Source organism: Polypterus senegalus, chromosome 13, assembly GCF_016835505.1.
Source record: "Polypterus senegalus isolate Bchr_013 chromosome 13, ASM1683550v1, whole genome shotgun sequence".
In the NCBI taxonomy this organism is placed as follows: domain Eukaryota; kingdom Metazoa; phylum Chordata; class Cladistia; order Polypteriformes; family Polypteridae; genus Polypterus; species Polypterus senegalus.
In genome coordinates, this window is record NC_053166.1 from 46,723,424 (window position 1) to 46,745,209 (window position 21,786).

A 21,786-nucleotide genomic window follows, 5' to 3' on the forward strand; every position below is an offset into this window, starting at 1 on the left:
TGATGTCATGTCCACAGCGCCAAGGAAACTTTACTCTCGCAAGGGTTAAAAATTTCATAAACTTTCTTTAACCCATATAGCCAGAGCAGTGAATAGCACATAGAGTATAATATACAAAAATATTTTCTTAAATGCTAGGCAAGTTGGTAATCATAGGTTAATTATAACTTTTCTTCTGAAACCTTATTAAATTACACTCCAAGTTTTGTCTTCTTTCAAACACAGGATGTGGCCTTAAACAAAGGCATTAAATTCAAGTCCTTGGGGCTGCAGTGATGAATGGATTTCATTGAAATCTCACCATTTTAATGAGAGTCTCTTTCACATCTTTGATTGAACTGTATTAGTTCTCTGCTCCTACATACCTATGAGAACAGAACATTTTTTTGAGCTTTGCATTTCTATTTCACATCATAAAAATGCATCTTGAAACCCTGAATGTCCTAAACTAAGTGCTATATTCCGTGCATTTGTGCTGTCTTGATAAGAGGTTTCCTTAATAATGCTGAAATGGCATTTGAATGTCAGCCAATTTCCATAAAATACATCAAATCATCACTACCTGTGTATATGTATCAGAAAATGGTTGTACTGTAGGTTACAAAGCATAAATCTGTGTGCTAAAATAAAACTTGGAAAGACATCATGGTTAAACAGAACACAGCAGGCTATTATTAAACTCAAATGCAGAGACAAGAAACAGAACAACAATAATCTTAATTAGGAAAAGATTTTAATTAAAATATACAATTGGCCTCTATACAAAGGCTTACTTGAAATTAAAACTAACAATCACCATGGCCTTCCAGGAAGTGATTCTGAACACCCTGATTTACATAAAGTAACTTTTCTTTCATGAAACTCTACTTGTATATTCAATCGCAAATGTGCGTAAAGCTTGAAATTAAAAATGATGTGTGAGTCACATGGGGACAATATCAAGGGTCTCTGTCATTGCATTTCAGACTATCTTAACTTCTGTGTCGACACAGTGATACCCATTAAGACAGTGTGTTGCTTTCCAAACGACAAACCCTGGATTACTAAGGATCTAAAAGGTCTCCTGAATGAGAAAGAGAGAGCTCTGAAAGACGTAAAGCGTGTGCTAAAGAAAAAAGAAAAATACATTAAAGAACCATCAACAACAAATCAAATCGAATTAATACTATATTGAACAATTATTATAAAAGTAAAGTTGAATAAATCAGACTCTGCAGCTGCATGAATGAAAAAGTACCACTTCCAGTTAGTGGAAACAGCTCAAAAGGTGATAGAAATCTACATTTTGTATCTAATACTTGTATGCAAAATTTGGTTGACCTAAGTGAAAGCGTACTCAAGTTATCGTGTTTACACACATACACGCACACACACAACACATAACGACAGACACACAGACATAATTCCAAAAATAGTATTTTCAGACTCAGGGAGGTCTAAAACATCGAGATTCCTCAAAATCTCGAGGTTGAATTTTTCGACGTTTACAACACTTTCCCTATACTTTGTATATGACAAAGTAAAAAAAACTAAAATTATGAACAATCCTGCAAAAAGTACAATACTAATCCTAAAATCCCAGGCACCATTGAAACTTGGCTCAAATTGGCTGTACATTGGTCACAAAGTGCACAGGTCATGGCAATTGAGCCTCTGTGAGTTTGGTGTGGGTCACTGGTATGCATACTTTAACAGCCAGTACAGAGCAGCACATACCAATATTTCAGTCTCGGCTGCATTTTTTCAGGGTGCCGGACAGCATTTTTTAACTGCCACTCAACTGCTATCATGCCTTTCACTCCTCCTCCTCCTCCTGCACAGCAGTTTGGAAGTGCCACACAACTGTGCTCCCAAAACTCCACGGGGGAACTGCTCATTGTTCATGTTTTGGTGCTTTGCGGTGATCAATTGATACATAAAGGGAGATACCCCCCATAGTCATGTTTCATGTGTTGGTGCTTTGTGGTGTTCTTTACAGAGAAAGATCATCATTCATTTGTTGGTGCATCATTGTGATCGATAGATAGTTCACAGGGGAAAGCTCATGCACTGTAGTGGGATTCAAGAAATCGGTCGTAAACGGAAAGTATCAATTCATCTATTATTCACAACCACTCATCAGTAAAAAAAAAGACATAAAAAAAATTAGAGGGAACATTGGCTGTTAGTAATATTGGCCTCAATTCGCTCATGACTGTATTTCCTGAAAGTCAGCCCACATTTTTAACCCAAAAAACCCAAGAATGTTATATCTTCTCTCTCTCTCTCTCTCTAAAAGTGCAACGATTTTGTGCAACGATTTTATGTGATGTTTTTATGTCACGTCTTGGTTATTTTAAAATCTACATATATATGTTTGGTATCATTCTTTTCAGAATTTATCGAACTTTAATGTGATGTTGTTAGATTTTATTGTGATGTTCTCAGATTTTCAGATTCTTATTCCGTTTTTAAATTATAAACTAAAAAATATCAAAAACTCATGTCCCATGAGACAAGACATTGTGCCAAGAGAATTTACCACGCCCAGGGCTAGAAATAAAAGACAAAGAGTAGATGACAAAGACAGCTGCTGTACAGGCTTTTAAATGTTCAAAATGCAGCACGAGATGCAGATCACGTGGCTCGGATCAAGCAAAGAGGTGGTAAAAAAAAAAACAAACAACTGTATTTGTTGCCCATTGCATCACCGTTTAAGGGGGGGGGTTCGAAGGAGCTCCTTGGAGTATGTTTTGCCCCCCTCTTCACAACATGAGCCGCAGAGACACGAAGTGGCTGGTGTGTAGCACAGAAAAGGGAGGTTGGCAAGCGAAGTGAGCAGGGGGTAAGCCCTATAAGTTTTTCTTATAATACTTTGTTTTCTATTCTCAAGGTCTCATTCCACCTTGATTTATAATGTCCTAGTTATACTAAACCACATGTGTTACGCAAATGTTACAAATTGAAATGAAGGGTCAGTTTCAGGCATTGCAAGTTGGTATTTCAAAATTAGATACTATGGCAACTAGTGCAGTTTACTGTCTTTTTCAAAGTATGTCATTTAAATTTGCCAATTAAATCATGATTTGGATATTACGAAGATGACGAGGAAAGATTATGTGCAAATACTATATGTATAAGTAGTACTTAACCATGCATTAAAGAACATTCACTCTTACACATTGATACACAAAGTCTATTTTTTAAATGTAAGCTATTATATTGGTGAAGAACCATTTCATGGTCTCCCTTAAATATTAATAAAATGGAGGTGATGCACATTTCAAAAAAGTTTGACCCCTAGTCCCTTTCATCCCTCACAGCTAAACGGTAATTTTTCAACTACTTTGTTAAATAGTGAAAATCATCATCATTATCATTTCTCTTTTCCTGGAGAATGTCATGGTAGCAACAGGCCAAAAAGATTTCTTACTCCAGTCAATCCTTGAGATTATTCACATGCTTCCAGGACAGCTGAGACACACACTACCCAAAACGTGGCTTTGCTGCGCTCTGTGATATACACCCAGAAGACATTCTAAATACATGTTCAAACCATCTCAACCAAAGGGGAAAAGTAGTGTTTCTAATCCAAAATACTAATATGTCCATATTACCGAGATTCTCGTTGTGCCACAAAGTGTGAACCAAGTAAACCGGTGCCAGAACCTCCTTTTGTAATTAAGATTCTTATTCCTTCACTCACTACCCTGAGATTGTGGTCATACATAAAGATAGAAATGCAGCCTGACTGGTAGCTGAACAGCTTTGTCTGTAAACTTAGCTTTAACATGACCACCATGGTCCAGTACAAATGTGTGTAAAACCTCACTACTGCAAAGGTTCCTTGGTCAATCTCATGAGCCTCTGTACCCTCAATTATAAACAACATCTTAAGATACCTTGAATTTCTCCACTTGAGGCAGCTGCCCACTACTTATATGAAGGGGAAAAAACAGTATGCACCAGAGATCAAAATGTGATAAGTCCAAGAGGAAAACATCGTTGGCAAGCACCAGAGATCAAACCCTTAGTGTACCAAACTAGATGCCCTGCTTAGATATATTCTCTTCATTATTTTCATGAATAGTATAAGACAAAGCACATACTTTGCCGAGAACAACACTTATATTGAACAGTTTTGACTTAATACGAAGTATGCAAACACAACTCCTGCTCATCACATACAAGTAGCAGATCTACAACAGGTCTCATGAAGGACTGTTATAGCACCTTTAACAAACTACTACTACTAGGTATACTATCAAAAGCATTTCCCATTACATTTCAATATGTGCAAGGACAAAGAGTTGGTCCACTGTTCCGCAGCCAGAACAGAATCCACATTAATCCTCTTGAATCTGAGGCTTAGCTATCAGATAGGGACTCCATTCTAATATTTCAGCAATGGCTTTTTCAGAGACACTGATCCCTCAGTAATTAGAGCACACTCTCTTATACACCATTCGACTTGTTTTTCAATCTCAATCCTATTTTTTGTAAAAATTGATCAATTTCTATGGAATGATTACAATAAAATTATTTAAAAAAATGAATAAAAATGGGGACCACCATGCCAGTCTGCCATATTGAGACAGTGCCCCCACCTTCTATGCAATAGTAAAGAAGTACTTTAGCCAAAACACCCTTTCAATATCTGTGCTTTAAGTACTTCTACCCGGAACTCATCTACTCCATGGGTTTTCCAGTATAGAGCTTTTTAATTAAAACAGTGACCTCAGGCACAGAGATGTATCCAACCTCAACCCATGCTTCCGGCTATGCATTTTCTAGGGATGGTATTTCCTTTTTGTTTAAGAGATTCTCAAGGTGTTCCCTCCACCTCTCAATAATATTCCAAGTGCAGTTCAACTTTTCTGCATATTTGCAGAGAACAATATTGGAAATGTCCTGCCTACCTATCCTGAGTTGTTAAAGGAATTATCAGAACCTTTGTATGAATGTTTGTCATACTCCATGGTCTCAACAAACTCAAACCACACATATTCTTTTACTTTGGCCAATGCCACAGATGTAAGCTTTTTGGTCTGTAGGTACCCGTCAGTTAAATTTAAAGACACTCATGTCAAGGCCTATTTGTTTAGATAGCTTGGAAGGCATATTTGTTTTTTAGATAATGTCTTTTGCCACTGGTGCCCACCAACAGATTCTAGGATTGTCATCTTAACCAACACCAACAACCATTTGGTCAAAATTTCTTGCAACTGCCTCTGTGCCTGAGGGATTATGCTTGAGGTATGTATTTTGGAACCTGTCACACTTATGAGCAATCTTCTATTTGAACATATTGTTCGCAACAGGCAATCCATGACTGGATAGTCTAAATCATCTCGAAAACCTTGAAAAAGTCATAAATATTTTTGTTCACTTAAAATGACATTACATTTATATATTTTGCTGAATAATTTAACTTACCTGGAGTTGTTGTGGAGTATTTTTAGAATGCAGTTTCAGTTTTTTACTATCTCGTATATGAAGTATAGGGAAACTATTGTAATCGTCCAAAAATTCAATGTTGAGATTTTGCTGAATCTAGACGTTGTAGACTTCCCTGACTTTCTCATATGCAAAGTATAGGGAAAGTATTAGAATCCATCCATCCATCCATCCATTTTCTAATCCGCTGAATCCGAATACAGGGTCACGGGGGTCTGCTGGAGCCAATCCCAGCCAACACAGGGCACAAGGCAGGAACCAATCCTGGGCAGGGTGCCAACCCACCGCAGGACACACACAAACACACCCACACACCAAGCACACACTAGGGCCAATTTAGAATCGCCAATCCACCTAATCTGCATGTCTTTGGATTGTGGGAGGAAACAGTATTAGAATCCTCCAAAAAAAATTTCCATTTCAAAATTTTGATGAATTTTGACATTTTAGACCTCCCTATGTCAGAAAATACCATTTTTGGAATTATGTCTGTGTGTGTGTACTGTAAAGGTGATAACTTGAGTACGCTTTCAGTTAGGTCAACCAAATTTTGCATACACGTATTAGGCACAAAACGTAGATTTCTTTCAATTTTTGTGCTATTTCTGCTAAGTGGTAATTTACCTTTTATTCATGCAGCAGCAGAGTCTGATTTATTCAACTTTACTTTTATAATAGTTGTTCAATATATTATTAATTGGATTTGATTTGTTGCTGATGGTTCTTTAATGTACATAATATAAAAATATAATCATTGTCTTGTGGTTTACTCCTCAAATATCCATACCCATATCTGAGTATATGAGAAACTCTAGGGGAGACCAACTTCAGTGAACATTGGATTCCAAAGTGGTAAGGACAGTATTTGTAAATGGCCTATGGCTGGTCCTGCTTCTAGCAATTCAGATCAAACTAACTACTGTGGTTTCCATATTTCCCATAGCCCATAGACATGGAAACAATTATAGTATCTTGAAATGTGGCTTAATTATTCAGTTAAAATATGCAACTTACTATCTTAAGGCATTTTGTAGAACACTCTCCCATTAAAACATGTGGAACACTTATGCACACAGTCTTTCACCCTTTAACTGTTCTATGTGTATTCTTTACTGACATCACTTCATCACCGACTATGTTAACTTCAGTGTTGACAACCTCAAAAACAGTGTGTCGCTCCTAATCAACAAGTCCTGGATTACTATGGAACTTAAAGGCCTTCTGAACGATAAGAAGAGAGCTTTCAAATCTGGTGATAAAGAAGCTCTGAGGGGTGAACAGAGATAGCTTATTAAAGAGAGGGAAATTTACAGAACCAAAGAAGAGAACAAACTCAATCAGAAGTACACAAAACATGTTTGGAATGGACTGGGCATAATTAGTGGATTCAAGCAATCCAAGGGTTATGTGAAGGAAGGGAACCTACCCAAACACACTCCCTCTCACCGTCACCATCCTCCAATGACCAATTGTCTCACACCATATACAGTACAATATACAGCATCAACAACTTCCTCTGAATATTTTATTTCTATCACTTCAGCTGGCATGGACAGTGAGATATACACCTTTACACAGCAGTGCGAGCTGTCCATACAGGATGGCTAGGTGAAGAGACAACTGAGAAGCATGCATACAGGAAAAGTTTTGGGACCAGATGGAATTAATCCTAGAGTAGTGTGCAGGCCAACTTTGTTATATCTTTTGTTACCTGTTGAGTGTGGCACTAAGATGTCAGAAAGTGCCCCTGATGTTGAAAATATCATGTATATTCCAATTCCCAAGAAGGTAGGTACTTGCACCCCTAATAACTACAGACCAGTGGATCTTACATCACACATCATGAAGACCTTCAAGAAACTGGTCCTGAACTATATGGCTCCACTTGGGAAAGACCACTTGAACCCATGGTATTTTTCGCCTATTGGACAAAGATTGGAAGCACTGTGTGATTTTTGCTTTTCAGTTTCTTCAGTACCTTCAAAACAATTCAGCCATCCCTGTTAAGGTGTAAGTGCAGAGATATGCAGTTGGATGAGACTATGGTGTCCTGCTGTAGGTGAGGCCCTGGGACTGAGTCTGTAATGTGGATATAATGAACACTGAAAAGCACCACAAGGGAGAGTTCTGTCTCATTTTCTGTTCACCCTGTACACCTCACACTATAAATATAATAATAGGTCATGTCACCTGCAGAAGATTTCAGACGATTCTGTGTGAGAGTGTATATTATCAAGGGGGATGAGACAAAGTATTGGAATGAGGAGGAGAAATTTGTTTCCTGGTGCAAGTAGAAGTATCTGCAATTTAGCATTATTACAACTAAGAAACTTGATTGTTGCCATACCAAGGAACCTATATGCCCTGTCCCTATCCAGGCCTGATTTGTAGGTAGTAAACTGCTGCAAGTACTGGGAAAAATCCACATTAATGACCTGGACAGATCCACTAGCAGGGAGGTACTGTGTAAGAACTCACTGTGTTTTTCTTAGGAGGCTACATTGTTTAAATGTATGAAACAAAATCATTTACATGTATATACTATATACATCATAAAACTCTGTGAAAGCCAGGATGATCTTCATTGTTATGGTGTTCTGTGATGGAAACATCACTTTAATAGAGAGCCACACATTAAGTAAAAATGCTCAATTACTGGGCACACTCATGATCTGCTGGAGGTAGCACCAGAGAAGAGGATGAAGAAAATAAACTGGCAGCAACTCTAAATAATTCTGCCCCTCCTCTGTATGGCACATTAGCACTTTTAGCCAACAAATTATACAACAGACGTGTGTTAGAAAGCATTACCAAAGGTCCTTCACACCTTTGAAAATGACACATTTAAAATGTCTCACTAGGACTTCTTTTTTTTCTTGAGTCAAGCCAGATATATGATCTTTTTATGTGTTAAAAATATGTGTCAGTGCACTAGAAGTCAGAGGCGAGGATGGGAGGCATTCAGGCAGGGTTTGTTTCTGTAATATATTTGAGCTTCTGCAATCTCTAAACTTCCCCATGGGGACCAATAAAGTGTAAACACCAGCACCAATAATCAACACAACAACTTGTTTACTACTCACCGATCTACTGCTTCAACATCAAAGCAAAATCTTTTTTCTATTGACTCTGTCTTTCGTCTAATGCAGGATTTCAGAACGAATATCTCCTCTTCTCCCTATATGATTGTTAAAAGCAAAAAAGAAGAAAATGTTTGCCTTTGACAGAGAGTTGTATATGTATATAGAGTGAATGGTAACTATACATTTCACTGAAACAGTATATATTCCTGTATCCTGACTGCAGATGACTTACATCAGATGGAACTTCAAAGCATCTGTGGACCTGGCTGTAATTTTGTTACCGACATAACTTTGGAAATGTACATCATTTATAATGTATGCATTTAAATCAATATTGTTACTGTAATAAAATTAACTGTTCCAGATGTAGACAAGCACTCCTTCAGAAGTCAAGGATATTTTAAGAGGATGTAGTATTTTTGTCTTTAAGAAAACAAATTTAAACTAACAGGCATAAATAATAACTCCTATTCAGGCTGCAAATAAAATCACATGATAGATTTTTACAATTCTACAGCAATATTCCTATACTCAAGTAGTTGAACCATATTAAAATGAGAAGCAAAATTATATTACCAATTGGTCCCACCATTACTGGCAACTAGAAACAGCACTTCATTTGACAGTTTAAATTCTGATAATCCTCTGCTAAGAAAGTAACCCTGTTCTTCAAAGCAATACAAAACCATTACATCTGGAATCGGTTGATCACGAATGTCAAATTGAATCATGAAACTAATAAACACATAGTGCTAGTTATCTAAACAATATTCTTTGATAAGTGCTTCAAGCGTCTTTGAAATACTTACCACTTTGCCTCCGGGTTTTTGATCAAAGAGAATCATACTGAATCGCTTGTTTTCTCTTTGGTATGTGCAATAATATTTCACCCACATGGATACAAAAGAACCTGTGCAAGAAAGAAATACTGGAGTTGTAAAAATGCTCCCGCATCAAGTAAATCAATAAAAATCAGTGCTTAAGATAACGTACGTTTCTCCTGGACAAACAAGTAGCCTTCCATGGTGTGCGGACAGATGTTCTTGTGTTCATGAGGACTTTCCTTCATCTTCTTCATTAAACTCTCCACCTCGGACCTCGTTCCTTCAAAACGATTTCTTGTCTGTTCAGGACATGGACATTTCATTTAGAATAAGTCTAACCAATAGCACATCTTCAAGCCAGTTACTTGTTTAATTTATTGAGCTTGCACATTAAGTACATGGGTACAACAGGCGCAGACACCTCAAAAAACGTTTAAATGCTTATTGGGCACGTATGGACATAAAGACTAAATGGGTGTAAACTCTGTGTTTTTTTAAGGACTAAAGTAAACAAGGAAATCTTCTGAAGCAGATGATACTGCAACCTTTAAGCGTGTTTCAAAGGGGACCATTTAATTTAAAATTACATAAATTATCTACTAATATTAATACACTCAATATACTTAGTTATCAGAAAATAAAAATAAAGTAGTTTTATATTTTCATAGTGGAACTGAACCCACAAGAACATTACATTTGAGATTTATTTGTATGCAAGATGTAATAGTAATAATTCAAAAAACGTTTCTGAAAATTCTTGGCAGTGACATGATGTACTAATAAACTACTCAGATTAATAGAAACCATCCTTGCTCACTTGACAAATAATTGTTTGTCTTTACAATAATATACAAGCTAATGCTTTAATTTCAACTGCCCCTTAAAGTAAACATTTCTAAATTTCTACTGATGTATACAATTTCAATTTTTTAGTTATTGCAAAATAAATATGACAGATTTCTTCCTTAAATTTAAACAAATGCAGGCCAATCAGAAGAAAATGTTTTCTTCAAGAAAGAGAAGTAAAAAGGCAGAAATCTTTAATCTGATGTGTTAAAATTTCCATTCATCAATCCATCCCCTAACTTGCTTACCCAGTTCAGGGTCACAGTCAGCCTGTACCTAGCAAGGGAAACCAACCCTGAATGGGATTCCAGCTCTCCATAAAGCCCATTTAAACACACACACACACATTCATACTGCATTAGTTTAGAGCTGATAATCTAATACTCACTTCTTTCATCTATCTATATTTTATTTATATATATATATATATATATACACACACTATGGATAATTTAGGATTGCCAATGCACCTAACTTGCATGTCTTTGGACTGTGGGAGGAAACCCACGCAGACACGGGGAGAACATGCAAACTCCACGCAGGGAGAATCCGCGAACTGAACCCAGGTCTCCCTACTGTGAGGCAGCAGTGCTACCACTGCACCACCCTGTCATATACATACATGGTGGCTGGGGGTGCTACACAGCCAGGATGCCCAGGAGGACCGGAGGAGGGTTTGTGCCTCCTCCAGACCACAAGGGCTTTGGGGACCACAGGAATGGAGCTTGGAAGCTCAACCCTATAGGGGCCCGTAGTCACCGCCAGGGGGCGCCCCATTGCCTGTGGAGCCCTGGCCCTGGTGTGGCGGAAGTGCTGGGAGGAAGAAGACCAGGGACACCTGGAGTGCTTCCGGGTGCATAGCCAGTACTTCCACCACAATGGGGAGTGCTGGCGGAAGATTATCGGGAGGCACCTGGAGCACATCCGGGTGGGGATAAAAACGGGCCGCCTCCCTCCATTCGATGGCTGGAGTCGGGAGGACAAGAGACGAGGTCTTGGTGGAGAGAGTGGAGGCGGCCTGAAAGAAGAAGAGGCATTGTTTGAGGGTCTGGACTTTTGGAGAGTTTGGGGGTTGTGTGTGCACTGTACATATTAGTTGTATAATAAAGTGTGTGTTGGGTGATTATAAACATGTGTACCTGTCTGTGTACAGGCCGCCTACCACTATATATACTGTATATATATATGTGTGTGTGTGTGTGTCTATTATATATACAGTGGTGTGAAAAACTATTTGCCCCCTTCCTGATTTCTTATTCTTTTGCATGTTTGTCACACAAAATGTTTCTGATCATCAAACACATTTAACCATTAGTCAAATATAACACAAATAAACACAAAATGCAGTTTTTAAATGATGGCTTTTATTATTTAGGGAGAAAAAAAATCCAAACCTACATGGCCCTGTCTGAAAAAGTAATTGCCCCCTGAACCTAATAACTTGTTGGGCCACCCTTAGCAGCAATAACTGCAATCAAGCGTTTGCGATAACTTGCAATGAGTCTTTTACAGCGCTCTGGAGGAATTTTGGCCCACTCATCTTTGCAGAATTGTTGTAATTCAGCATTATTTGAGGGTTTTCTAGCATGAACCGCCTTTTTAAGGTCATGCCATAGCATCTCAATTGGATTCAGGTCAGGACTTTGACTAGGCCACTCCAAAGTCTTCATTTTGTTTTTCTTCAGCCATTCAGAGGTGGATTTGCTGGTGTGTTTTGGGTCATTGTTCTGTTGCAGCACCCAAGATCGCTTCAGCTTGAGTTGACGAACAGATGGCCGGACATTCTCCTTCAGGATTTTTTGGTAGACAGTAGAATTCATGGTTCCATCTATCACAGCAAGCCTTCCAGGTCCTGAAGCAGCAAAACATCCCCAGACCATCCCACTACCACCACCATATTTTACTGTTGGTATGATGTTCTTTTTCTGAAATGCTGTGTTCCTTTTACGCCAGATGTAATGGGACATTTGCCTTCCAAAAAGTTCAACTTTTGTCTCATCAGTCCACAAGGTATTTTCCCAAAAGTCTTGGCAATTATTGAGATGTTTCTTAGCAAAATTGAGATGAGCCCTAATGTTCTTATTGCTTAACAGTGGTTTGCGTCTTGGAAATCTACCATGCAGGCCGTTTTTGCCCCTTACTCTTTCTTATGGTGGAGTTGTGAACACTGACCTTAATTGAGGCAAGTGAGGCCTGCAGTTCTTTAGACGTTGTCCTGGGGTCTTTTGTGACCTCTCGAATGAGTCGTCTCTGCGCTCTTGGGGTAATTTTGGTCGGCCGGCCACTCCTGGGAAGGTTCACCACTGTTCCATGTTTTTGCCATTTGTGGATAATGGCTCTCACTGTGGTTCGCTGGAGTCCCAAAGCTTTAGAAATGGCTTTATAACCTTTACCAGACTGATAGATCTCAATTACTTCTGTTCTCATTTGTTCCTGAATTTCTTTGGATCTTGGCATGATGTCTAGCTTTTGAGGTGCTTTTGGTCTACTTCTCTGTGTCAGGCAGCTCCTATTTAAGTGATTTCTTGATTGAAACAGGTGTGGCAGTAATCATGCCTGGGGGTGGCTACGGAAATTGAACTCAGGTGTGATACACCACAGTTAGGTTATTTTTAACAAGGGGCAATTACTTTTTCACACAGGGCCATGTAGGTTTGGATTTTTTCTCCTAAATAATAAAACCAACATTAAAAACTGCATTTTGTGTTTACTTGTGTTATATTTGACTAATGGTTAAATGTGTTTGATGATCAGAAACATTTTGTGCGACAAACATGCAAAAGAATAAGAAATCAGGAAGGGGGCAAATAGTTTTTCACACCACTGTAAGCAGGATTAAAATATAGTTATTTTTACATTTTGACAAAGTACTGTGCTTTATAAAATGCTCTTATCTCTTTTCCTGATAGGGCAAGATAAGACTAAAAATATTTTCACCAGTTTGAGCTCCACTGTATATGTATATATATATATATATATATATATATATGTATATATATATATATGTTTATTTATATATATATATATATATATATATACACACACATATATATACACATGCATACATACATACATGTATATATAAAATGCCAAGTTGACTGACTCTCACATGCAGTTACACAAAAAAAAAAAAAAAAACACTATTTTTTTTCCCCAGGATGGTTCATTTAGGTCAGTAGATGTCTGCTAAGAAAGGGCATTTCAATTTGTCAATATTTAGAAGTACCCCCCCCACCACCACCACCACCATCACCATCACCACCACCACACAGAAAAACGAAATACCCCAAAATCTCAAAAATGCCTTGAAAGATTGGATTGAAATTCGGTGACACAACAGAACAAAGAAAATTAACTGACATGTGTTTCTCATTTCTCGATACTTGTTGGGATTAAAGTAGTAACAAGTGGGGTATTCTTAGGCACTGCATCCCTTTTTTACTTCAGCTATGATCGTGCACAGAAATAGCCGCAAGCAGAACAGCACCACCATACAAGCCGACCCTGTAATTCCTAGTGGCAAGTTTAAAAGAGAAGCTGCCCTGCACTGGAAAAAAGTGTGAAGTGGACAAAGAAAAGTTTGGTGAAACTCATAGGAGATGTGGTTAAGAAGTTGCCTCCTTGGGTACATGCAGTACTCACTATTCTGTCGGGTTTTTCTCACTCCACACAATGCAGTAAAAATGCATTCAAATTCAAACTGGATTGGATTGTTGAGCACTCATATATACGTTGTATAAAAGAAAAGGGGGGTTGGGAGGCCGACTTAGTGCTAAATATATGCAATATTGCGGAGAACAGGGGTGCCCCCTTTGAGGTCAGATCATGATGTATCACTACACTCCAGTTTGCAAAGCACCATCAGGCAAGTGCTGATACAGTGTACCAGCCCACTTTATGCTCTATGTACAACACAAGTCAGGAACGACAGCATGCCTTGGTTAATTTAAACATTTGCACAGTTCACTAAAGGGGACTATTACAGACAAAAATACAGGAGTTGGACATTGTGCTTGGTTCAAACAAATATGCTTCAGAAGTGATGAAAATGTTGTACATACTCCATTACAGTTCCCTTAAAAGAAGGCAAATGCTGTAGATTTGCACTGAAGAACTTTTTTTGTTTTTGTCAGTTTATATCATCTACCTGTTATCACTTCTCAGGGAACTGGCTGACAGGCCAGGAATATCTCAGCCATTATTTATTCAGTCATGCACCTGTTCTGGAAGTCATTAAAAGACCAATGAGGCAATACATTCAGGTTTTATATGGTGTGAGTGTATATACATAAAACATTGCACGCTTTTGCTAATATAAAAGCAATCTGCAGCAGTGTCTGGTTCTCCTATTGAAATTGGAGCACTTTACTAAACTCATATTGCAATAAGGCCACCTAGCGAGAATGAAGCTGATTTTGCTAACTGTAAGCAGTGACACTCCATTATTGCAAAAGTCATCTGCAATTTTAAAGGCACCATGCAGCATTTTCATCTGCCCCGCAGGTGTTATGTGTCACTTCACAAAGTACAAAATTCATCAACTATGTTTTGTTGCTTAGCATCACTGGATGCTTCGGGAGATGCACCAGATCATCGATTGTGTGTTGTTGCTTTGTAGGGCTCTAAGATACATGGGGGGACTTTCCCCACCCAAAACCCCATCCTTCTCTGAAGGAACTGATCAGCAGTTTAGAATCTTCATATATGTCATTCACATCCACTTTTTGGTGTATGTATATTTTCACGCTCAAGTCTAGGCAAAGTTTTATAAAAGAACACTCTGGGTGTTGGATTTTGCACTTATGGTGACATGTCAGCATTCAAAAGGTTTCAGATTTTGGAATTTCAGATTAGGGATACACAACCTGTAATAATAATAACAGCATAAACATAACAGGCCTACTTCCTAAACAGATGAGGAAATGTTTTTTAAGAACTACCTCTCATGCATTCCAGAGGGCATTGTAAGCTGATTAAGACATTTTTTTATCACAACATGTGATTTGGTTCCTTGTGGTTACATGAAAGATTAAAGCTTCATAGGCATACATAAGAAGATATTCTGTGGTCATCACAAGTTGAAGCAAATGGTCAGAAAAAAATATGTTGCACCTTACATCAAATGAAGAAACACTGCATAAAACAACCACCTGAGTCAGGAAATGCAAATACAATATTATAAAAAGGTGTAGAAAGAAAACTCACCTCATTCTCATACCTACTTAATCCAATTTATAGTTCCATTGTTCCAGAGCCTATCCCAGCAGCACTGGGCGCAAGGCAATAAACAGAGCCCAGACATGAACTAAGTCACACTGACACTCAGAGAAGTGACAATTTATAATCACTGATTAACTTGTCCTTCATGTCAAGCCCATATTAACATAAAGAGGAAGATGCAGACTTTACATAGCATCTGAGATGAACATGGGATATTTAGCATACTGTTAAGTTCATCATTTTAACGTATCTCAAAAGAGATCACACATTGCCCGAGTCCAAAAAAATGTAATGGAGTGAGAAAAACTTACATTCTGGATACTGATGGTCAACTCAGTCTTGAAGTGACTGAAGTCTTTAGCCAGTTCATACCCATGGTGATAGAAAGTGAAGAGCCCTTGTAAAAATGCCAGTAGCTAAAATAAAATAAAAACAATTAAATAGACAAACATATTAATTCACAGAATTTTACCCACATAAACCCTTTCTAAATAATTTGCATATTTTTGTAAAACTTTATGCTGTTAACAATTTTTTAGGGCACTTTATGGAGTATATTCTAGTCTTTATAAAGTCCTCCCACAGTAACTACTTTATAATATAAAATAAAAAAATCCTCACCCTGTGAACCCACATAATTCAATACAGAGTCATTGGGGACTGGGTGAGGTGTGAGGAAAATGTTATCTGGGCATCATTGGACATAAGGCAAGAACCAGCCCTGCACAGGATACCCTCCTATCATGCATACACCCAAAGTCACAACATAATCTATCAAGTGCGTCTTTGAGATGTGGGAGGAAACCAGAAAAAGAGGGGAAAAAAACTGTGCATATACAGGGAGAGTGTGCAGACCCACACAGGAAGTGACTAGTGGTAGGAACTGAACCACAGTCTCAACAGGCCTCTCTCTAAATAAAAAAATACAAAAGTGTAGATTAAAAGTTGACAAACACATTACAGCTCTGCAACCTTAAAAGTGTATTATAGCCCCTAACATCAGCACACTTTTTTACATATCGTAAAACTACTCCTGTTACTACTGCTGCTACATGTGAAAGTTAGAGCAGGTTCAGAAAATATTATTTAGATGAATTTTGTCCCACATCGAGCAACATTCAATATCCCAGAATGAAAAAGCAAAAACAGAACTGTAGAAATCTTTGGTTATTTGTTAAAAGTATTCAAGTATTCAATCCCTTTGCTATACACTTTAAATTTGGCTCAGGTGCAACCCATACTATTGATCATCACTGAGATGTTTCTACACCTTCTTTGGAGTTCACTTCTGTTCAATTCAGTTGATAGACCATGTTCATCAGAGCAAAAACCAAACCATGAGGTCAAATGAACTGGCTGTAGAGCTTAGAGACAGGATTGGGTTGAGGCACAGATGTGAGAAAAGCTACAAACTGATTTCTGCTGCACTGAAGGTTCCCAAGAACACAGTGGCCTACATAATTATGAAATGGAAGAAGTCTGGAACAACCATGACTCATTCTAGAACTGGCCAACCGGTCAAAGTTGGCAATCATGAAAGAAGGCTTACGGTAAAAGAGATGACCAAGAATCCAATGGTCAAACTCCAGGGAACCTGTGTGGTGATGGGAGAAACTTTCAGAAGAGCAACCATCACTGCAACACTCCACCAATCTGGGATTTATGACAGAGTGGCCAGACAAATCCTCTCTTCAATAAAAGAAAAATGAAAGCTCACTTGGAGTTTCAAAAAGGGCACCTACAGGACTCTCAGACTGAAAGAAACAAGATTCTCTGGTCTGATGAAACCAAGGTTAGTGTCATGTCTAACGGAAACCAGGGACTGCCCATTCCTGTGCAATACCATTGCAACAGAGAAGCACAGTGATGGCAGCATCATCAGGCTGTGGGGTTGTATTTCAGTGGCAGGGACTGAAAGACTAGACAGGGTTAAGGTAAAGCCAAATGGAGCAAAGGGCAGAGATATCCTTAATGAATACCTGCTCCAGAGTGCTCTGGACCTCAGACTGGGCTGAAGGTTCTCCTTTCATCAAGAACCAAAGCACAAAGCAAAGCACACAAAATATCTGTCCACTGATGGTCTTAATCCAACCTGATGGAGCTCGAGAGGATCTACAGGGCAGAGTGGCAGAAAATGCTCAAATCCAGGTGTACGAAGCTTATCATGACAAACCCAAGAGTAAAAGGGGTAAATGCACGTGTCAACAGGATATTTCAGTTTTTTATTTTTAACAAATATGTAAAAATGTCTAAAATCCTGCTTTCACTTTGTCACTCTAAATGTATTAAGTTCCTTGAATTGGAGCAAAAATCAATTTAAATGATTTTAGCACAAGGCTACAACAGAGCAACTTGTGAAAAAAAGGGAAGGTATATAAATACTTTCTGAATCCCACTGTAAATCAAGTACAATGGTATTCCCTGTATTAAAGAGTTCTATTTAAAGTTTATGATATCAACACGTTGTACCAGTTACTACTTACATCTCTTCTACTGACAACTAGGGATCAGTGAAATTAGCCAAAGCATTTCTGCCATGAATATGCTGTGTTTATGCATGACCTTTCTAGCAGAATAGTGTCCTAGAAGTTTGTCATGTGGCCAGCTAAGGCAAACATTTTTTTCTCTGTGATATCACAGAGCTGTAGCAGCCATGTTCAGAACTTCCACACATGCCTCCAGTAAGATCGCTGCTGATCTCCTCCACTCATTCACAACGTCACAACCTGATCAATGCTCTAGCTGGATTTCTATCCCACATGCATAAAAAACTAGTAGTATTTTAATTTGAGGGGTGCATTAGCAGACTATATTGAGTATACAGTATAATACTGGTCTCTTTGCCCTAGCCAGTAGCAGCAAAGCACTGCATGGATAATTTACATGCATAATTAGCCATCTGGCCAGCTACAATATCAAAACAAGCACCCCCTCTTCCCTCGAATACTAATATTAGACCCTGTGAAAAATTAATACTGAAAGATTTAATACTATTTACAAGGTGCTTCATCTTCTTGATAGAACAAAAAAGTGTAAAGCATCGGCACATATACACTGGAAAGAAAAAAGATGTTTGAGCTGCACCTAGAGTTGCCACGTCAAACAATGGAACAAGAAGTCGCAGGCACTGCTTTATGGTACAGCAAATATGTCCCCTGAGATTGCAACTCTAAGAGTGCAATGATCTATATTTCATTTACTTATTGTTACTTTGTGCCCATTTGCTGCATTTTGTTTTTGGTATTTGTTCCTCCTGCCTCTTTTGTTGTTTAAAGCATGGTGGCGCAGTGTTGAGCACAGCTGCCTCACAGCTCAGATCACATTTTTGTTCACTACAGTTGGTCCAGCATTGTTGGAGGAGGCTTCCCTGGCCCTAAAAGACCATTGCACTATTACAATCTTCTCAAAACTTTGACTTCAGTGAATTTTGAAGAGTTCAGTGAAGTTCCCGAACATTTCCATGATTTCAATGAATTCAAAGCAAAGTGTACTCCACGGAGATTGTTCATCACTACTGATAATCTTTTTCAGTGACAAATACTATGCAAGTGGCCATAGTGACACTCCCAAAGACATATGAACGATATGATAATGAACAGCTTATAATTTAAATGTCACCATATTCTAATCGAAACAGTGATGTATCTTCCATCTAACTATCCAAATCCATTGATGCTTCTTCTATTTAACTAGCTAAGTCATATATTCTACTGTAAAATTGAGCCTTAGCAAAGATAGCAGCATACACAGTTGCCATGCAACTCATTTTAATACAAATAAAAAGGTCAGTATTACAGTACATACTTATAACATTTAACACATCCTAAAATATACTGCTCAAAAGAATTAAAGGAACACTTTTTAATCAGAGTATAGCATAAAGTCAATGAAACTTATGGGATATTAATCTGGTCAGTTAAGTAGCAGAGGGGGTTGTTAATCAGTTTCAGCTGCTGTGGTGTTAATGAAATTAACAACAGATGCACTAGAGGGGCAACAATGAGATGACCCCCAAAACAGGAATGGTTTAACAGGTGGAGGCCACTGACATTTTTCCCTCCTCATCTTTTCTGACTGTTTCTTCACTAGTTTTGCATTTGGCTACAGTCAGTGTCACTACTGGTAGCATGAGGCGATACCTGGACCCTACAGAGGTTGCACAGGTAGTCCAACTTCTCCAGGATGGCACATCAATACGTGTCATTGCCAGAAGGTTTGCTGTGTCTCCCTGCACAGTCTCAAGGGCATGGAGGAGATTCTAGGAGACAAGCAGTTACTCTAGGAGAGCTGGAGAGGGCCATAGAAGGTCCATAACCCATCAGCAGGACCAGTATCTGCTCCTTTGGGCAAGGAGGAACAGGATGAGCACTGCCAGAGCCCTACAAAATGACCTCCAGCAGGCCACTGGTGTGAATGTCTCTGACCAAACAATCAGAAACAGACTTCATGAGGGTTGCCTGAGGGCCCAAATGTCTACTGCGCCCTGTGCTCACTGCACAGCACCGGGAGCTCAATTGGCATTTGCCATAGAATACCAGAATTGGCAGGTCCACCACTGGCGTCCTGTGCTTTTCACAGATGAGAGCAGGTTCACCCTGAGTATATGTGAAAGACGGAAAGGGTCAGGAGAAGCCGTGGAGAATATTATGCTGCCTGTAACATCGCTTAGCATGACTGGTTTGGTGGTGGGTCAGTGATGATCTTGGAGGCATATCCATGGAGCGACTCACAGACCTCTACAGGCTAGACAACGGCATCTTGACTGCCATTAGGTATCAGGATGAAATCCTTGGACCCATTGTCAGACCCTACGCTGGTGCAGTAGGTCCTGGTTTCCTCCTAATGCACGACAATGCCCGGCCTCATGTGGCAAGAGTATGCAGGCAGTACCTGGAGGATGAAGGAATTGAAACAATTGAATGGCCTTCACGATCCCCTGACTTAAACCCAATAGAACATCTGTGGGACATTATGTTTCGGTCCATTAGGCGCCGCCAGGTTGCTCCTCAGACTGTACAACAGCTCAGGGATGCCCTCATACAGATCTGGGAGGAAATGCCACAAGACACCATCCGTCGTCTCATTAAGAGCATGCCCCGACGTTGTCAAGCATGCATACAAGCTCGTGGGGGCCACACAAGATACTGAAAAGCATTTTGAGTAGCAGAAATTAAGTTTTTGAAAAATGGACTAGCCTGCCACATCTTCATTTCACTCTGATTTTAGGGTGTCTACACAATTGAGTCCTCTGTAGGCAGAAAACTTTTATTTCCATTAAAAAACTTGGCATCCTTTTGTTCCTAAGACATTACCCTGTTGTTATTTGTATAGATATCCAACTTCATATTGAGATCTGATGTATCTAATGTGTTTCTTTAAAGTGTTCCTTTAATTTTTGTGAGCAGTGTATGTGCACAATTATAATTTAATAGCATTGCACATCAGACTTATTTTTAATGTTATTATCAAGATTAACTTTTCTACTTTTGGGTCATTTTACAAGTAGTTACATGAAAAAGAGCAGTATGACTAAATGTACAGTGTTATTGCCCAATTCAGTTCCTATATTTAAGACACAAAATACAGTAACACTTTATGATCTTTATCTTCACTTTTTAATACAGTACAGTGTTTAAGTTGTCAGCTGCACTGTAACAGACCTGGAAGTAAACATATAACCATAGCCATGTTCTCAGCTGTTACATATACTGTATGTGTTTCATCTATTACTGTAATAGATAAGAGATCTTGAGTATTTTAAAGCACTGTTATAAAGATATCCTATAATGTGTCTGGAATTTAAAGAATATTTAAATGAACAGAAATACACATTTAAATACAGAGAGAAAGTGTGTACCTACAGGCTCAACAAATTCAAACATCTTCCTCTCCTGTACTTCTTGCACTTTGAACACATATTCCAGTGAAACTTCATAAAAATGCTGCCGAACATGATCCACTTGGCTGTCTGCCTGCAAGGTTTACAATACAAGTGATAAGTTAACAGGCAATTGACTCATGCATCTCGTGATTAAATGGAACATTCAGGCACAAGGCACTCCCAAAATTAACAGAATATATGAAAAAAGACTTGCATAAGAATATTGTAGAACATTATCTGTTTAATGGGAACACAATATATAACTTCAGGTGCCATGCTGAGGGTGAGGTGCCATTCAAATTACCTCCTGGAGCTGGGCTTCTTTCTTCTTTGATGATAGATTCAAATGCTTTTCTATGACACTGCAGTACTTTTCTGTCTCTTTTTCATACTTCTTTCTTGCTTCCTAAAAGGAAGAAACAAAAATATTATACAGATGAGTACCTCTAGAGCAGTGATTCTTAACCTGTTTTGAGTCACGGACCCCTTTAAGAAT

At 38.6% G+C, this 21,786-nt stretch overlaps 1 protein-coding gene across 7 annotated transcripts in view; it reads right to left on the reverse strand.

Annotated features, from left to right (window-relative positions):
* The window catches only part of LOC120543278 (rho GTPase-activating protein 26-like), a 250,835-nt gene that overhangs the window by 102,100 nt on the left and 126,949 nt on the right, over positions 1–21,786 (reverse strand). For all 7 annotated transcript variants that reach the window (XM_039776307.1, XM_039776305.1, XM_039776310.1 and 4 more), the window contains exons 5-10: positions 21,595–21,696; positions 21,271–21,381; positions 15,721–15,825; positions 9,513–9,642; positions 9,329–9,429; positions 8,520–8,614 (exon numbers count right to left, since the gene is read on the reverse strand). In XM_039776307.1, the coding sequence (XP_039632241.1) occupies positions 8,520–8,614; positions 9,329–9,429; positions 9,513–9,642; positions 15,721–15,825; positions 21,271–21,381; positions 21,595–21,696 (644 nt within the window). The remainder of the gene's footprint in view (positions 1–8,519; positions 8,615–9,328; positions 9,430–9,512; positions 9,643–15,720; positions 15,826–21,270; positions 21,382–21,594; positions 21,697–21,786) is intronic.